This window comes from Nannospalax galili, unplaced genomic scaffold (genome assembly GCF_000622305.1).
Source record: "Nannospalax galili isolate Female #2095 unplaced genomic scaffold, S.galili_v1.0 scaffold1027, whole genome shotgun sequence".
NCBI classification, from domain to species: Eukaryota; Metazoa; Chordata; class Mammalia; order Rodentia; family Spalacidae; genus Nannospalax; species Nannospalax galili.
The window spans coordinates 912,409-916,256 of record NW_008355723.1 but is presented as its reverse complement, the minus strand read 5'-3'; the positions used below and the strand labels follow the sequence as shown (position 1 = coordinate 916,256).

At 40.5% G+C, this 3,848-nt stretch overlaps 1 protein-coding gene across 3 annotated transcripts in view; it reads left to right on the top strand.

Annotated features, from left to right (window-relative positions):
- The first annotated feature begins 71 nt into the window (after positions 1-71).
- Lgi1 (leucine rich glioma inactivated 1) overlaps positions 72-3,848 on the top strand; it is a 39,274-nt gene continuing 35,497 nt past the window's right edge. Inside the window, exons 1-2 of one of the 3 annotated variants that reach the window (XM_017803184.1) lie at positions 72-620; positions 1,052-1,123. In XM_017803184.1, coding sequence (XP_017658673.1) covers positions 406-620; positions 1,052-1,123 — 287 coding nt within the window. In that variant the 5' untranslated portion in view covers positions 72-405. Of the gene's footprint in view, positions 621-956; positions 989-1,051; positions 1,124-3,848 lie in introns of those variants that run through there. The other 2 variants (XM_008853084.3, XM_008853085.2) reach the window with 2 other exon arrangements.

Sequence of the window (3,848 nt, the reverse complement as noted above, 5' to 3'; positions counted from 1 at the left end):
CCGCCCACCCACCCACTAATAAGACATAATGCTGTCCTATTTTTGGTAACAATTAAAGGGCCTCCCGGTGCAAGCAGAAAGCTGTTTATTTTCTGTTACATCACTTCACTTGCCTTCGAAGGCTGGTCTGTGCTCAGTGTTTTCTGGTGATGCAAGTCGGCTCTCTTCCTCCAGCAGTTGGCTGGCTCCCATCTCACAGCACCTCACAGGTCTCTTCCCGGAGCAGTGCACTGCCTGAGCGAGGAGCAGCTCACGAATCAGCTGCAGGTCCCTGTTTTTGAAAAAGCACAGATACAGAGGCAGAGGCAAAGGGTGGACTCCTGATGTGACCTGTTCTGAGGGCAAGACAATCACCAGCTGAATTCCAGAAGCCCTGTTCATGTGTGGGGATATTTTTTCGACTGCATGGAATCAGAAAGAAGCAGAAGGATGGGAAATGCCTGCATCCCCTTGAAAAGAATTGCATATTTCCTATGCCTCTTTTCTGCGCTTTTGCTGACTGAGGGGAAGAAACCAGCGAAGCCAAAATGCCCTGCTGTGTGTACTTGTACCAAAGATAACGCTTTATGTGAGAATGCAAGATCCATTCCACGCACCGTTCCTCCTGACGTTATCTCACTGTAAGGCCCGTAAGCATTTTGATAAGTAATTTACGGTTTAAAAAATTCCAGCTGGTGTATTTGGGGTTTTGGATGTATTAGTAGAAGGGGGAGAGAGAGAGGAGAGAGAGGAGAGAGAGAGAGAGAGAGAGAGAGAGAGAGAGAGAGAGAGAGAACCTCTTGCATGTTTGGCCATTTGACTGCTGCATTTACAATTTTTGGTTTTGATTAACTGCTACTGAACATGAGCTAGCCCCAACCCTGGGCATTATTCTGGGAAACCTGTAGCAGGTTCATCTCTCTCTTGCTTCATCTGGGAAGGAGTAGTATGGTACTTTATAAAATAGTGTGGAAGTAGTGACTGTTATGCTAAATCAGATTAACAGAAGGTCTGTTTTGTGTGTGTCTCTTTGTGTGTGTGTCTGTTTTTTGTGTGTTTTGTTTTCTTTCAGATCCTTTGTGAGATCTGGTTTTAATGAAATCTCAGAAGGGAGTTTTTTATTCACACCATCGCTGCAGCTCTTGTGAGAAATATTTATATCATGACTATTTTTAATACGGCATATATTTGGATAAGTCTTCTAGTAAAACAAGCTCAATATTAATGCTGTTGAATGTGATGCTATTTCTGAAAAGGGAGAGAATATCAGTAAAGCGAGAGGTAGATGGGGTTGTTTGTAACTTCACACCCACAGTGCAGGTTGATTCTTGTACTGGTAAATGCACTAACCTGTAATGCTATCTACTTTCATGGCTGTTTATGAAGTTGTTGGAATGTCGCAACAAAGACACCAATTCCAATGATTTTACTTTCATTTTTAACTTGAAAACTTGGGTTATTTTGCACTAGAGTTCTTGGATTTGTCAATGCAGAGCCCCAGTACATACAACATATGCACTCAAGATGTTGTCTTCCAGGGATCTGGGGCAGCTGATCTCCTGTATGATTCACCATGTGGGGAAAAAGGGGAGAGGGCGAAAAAAGCCACCCTTGGTTCTTTCTAGGTAATTCCTTAAAATACCAGTTCTCAAGGGACTGCTTTCTAATTGCATCTAATTTATAACTAGTCCCCTACAGGGTGGGAAAGACAATATTAATATGGCAAATACTCTTTGCTCTATGTTTTGAGTTGGCCACAAGGGAGCCACACATTCAGCCCATGCTTGAAAATATTCAAGAAATAACCTTTGACTAGGAAATCAGATCTCTTCACAGGCGAAATGTAATATGTGTAATTTGATATGTAATGCTTGGCAGTTGGAGTTTTAGTTCTTAAAGCATTATCATGTGAGGGTCAAAGGGTCTCCAGTGTTCAGGAATTGGAGAGTTGGGTTGATTGCTAGACAGTTCCAAGGGAGAACTACTCAACTATTGATGCACTGAATTTGAGGTATCTTAACTGCATGATTTAAGATCTAATTTTTACTTATTTGCTTTTTGTATTTCTTTTTTCCTTCCCTTACTTGGCCACTCTGGGGATATTATATATACATAGACAAACAGCATGGACTTGAAATTGAAGAGCCCTGTTTTCGAATTTCACCCCACCATCTACCTGAATTTAGTCATGTAGTAGTGTACGAATTACTGAGTCTCACCTGCCATCAACCTCATTATTTGCAAAATGGAAGTGTTAATATCTATACTGAAGGGTTGTTATCAGAGAAAAACAAAATTTAAGTACATAAAACTTTGTTTGGGAAAGAGCTTCTTATAGTTAGTTCATGCTGGCTTTGAGCTTGCTTTATAGTCAAGGCTGGCCTTGAACTCCTGATCCTCTCCCTTAACTTCTAAGTGTTGGAGTCACAGGTGTGCACCACTGTATGCAAGTTTAGATAAAACTCTTGACATAGGATATGCCAAAGTCTTACATGTTTTATAAATGATATGATTTTTAATTATTACATTGAGGTAAAATGCTGAAAGTTACTTAGTATATTGTATGGTCTGTATGAAATCCACAAACTGGCTTGACTATTTTGTTGAAATTATAAATTTGATTAGGTGTTTTGACATTCTATAATAAGGTTCATTAATGTCTATCCCCTGGTTAATACCTTTGAGTGACTGCCAATTGAGCAGATAATTCCTAAGGGTTTTATCTGTTTGATTGATGGCTAACAGTGTGATTAGGGAAAGTGTTAACATATCAAACAAATCCAAAAAAAAAAGGGTAAGCTCCTTAATACAGAAAGGATCTTAAAGGATAAGACTGGGATCTTTCCATAGAATAAGAATGTGCTGAACCCAAGAAAGTGATAAATTATGCTTACTCTGCACCATTGGTTAGGTAAATAAATGGCTCATTTAAAATGCATCTTTTTGATGTGCTAAGGTACCTTCCTCCCTCTGGGATAGATCAATAGCATCAGTCATTAAATTTCAAGAAGTCTCAGTCACCCCACTACTCTCATGGTTTGATCTTTGGTGGACATTAGCCATGATACTGAAACCCTGTACAGGTCATCCTAATGAGTTACTGAATCTCTACTTTGATTTTGCTGGGTGGACCAGCCACAGTGAGCACAGATGCCAGGCAGTGTTATCGAAATAGTCTCCGGCTGCTGCAGAGTAATGTGATTACACGTATTTAGAATCACAAAACAAAGCCAAAGGACTGGTTTTAAATAGCTTACATAGAGTATATGCCATGCCCCTCTGTCCCATGCTCTGAGTTCCTATGGAACATTCCACCCTTATTTCTAAAAGCAGTTCAGGTTTCATAAATAACAAAAGCTCAAGTAATCCTGTCCTGTATGTCCTTGGCTAACTCATATTAGCTAACCTCAATATGGTAAATTTATGCCAGCTGATCTTATGCAAATCAGTTTGTCCCGAAGCTCCAGAACCCTGTTCCTAAGAACTTTGCTTTTCATCCATCCCGCTTAGTGTTCTCTACTTCCTCCTGTTCTCAAGAAAAGGTCAAATAAGATCATTTTCACTGAGTAGGAAATAAATTATAAAGTTCCAGACCTGAAGTGTGCTATGATCATAACGACTACGGGGATCAGATCGCAGACAGAAAGTGTCCTTCTGTGGACAGCACTGCCCTGTACCCTGACAATCCCACCAGGGCTAGCTACCAACCTGCCTTTGGAAAAAGAAGACCATGGGGTCATCAACCCTTACTTGGGGAAGGCAATGAATTCTAATGGCATTTGTGACCATGGATCACCAAACAGGCCTGTTACATTACTGTGAAGAGATAGACTTCACAATCAGTTCTGCTTGAACCATGTTGAAGGCAG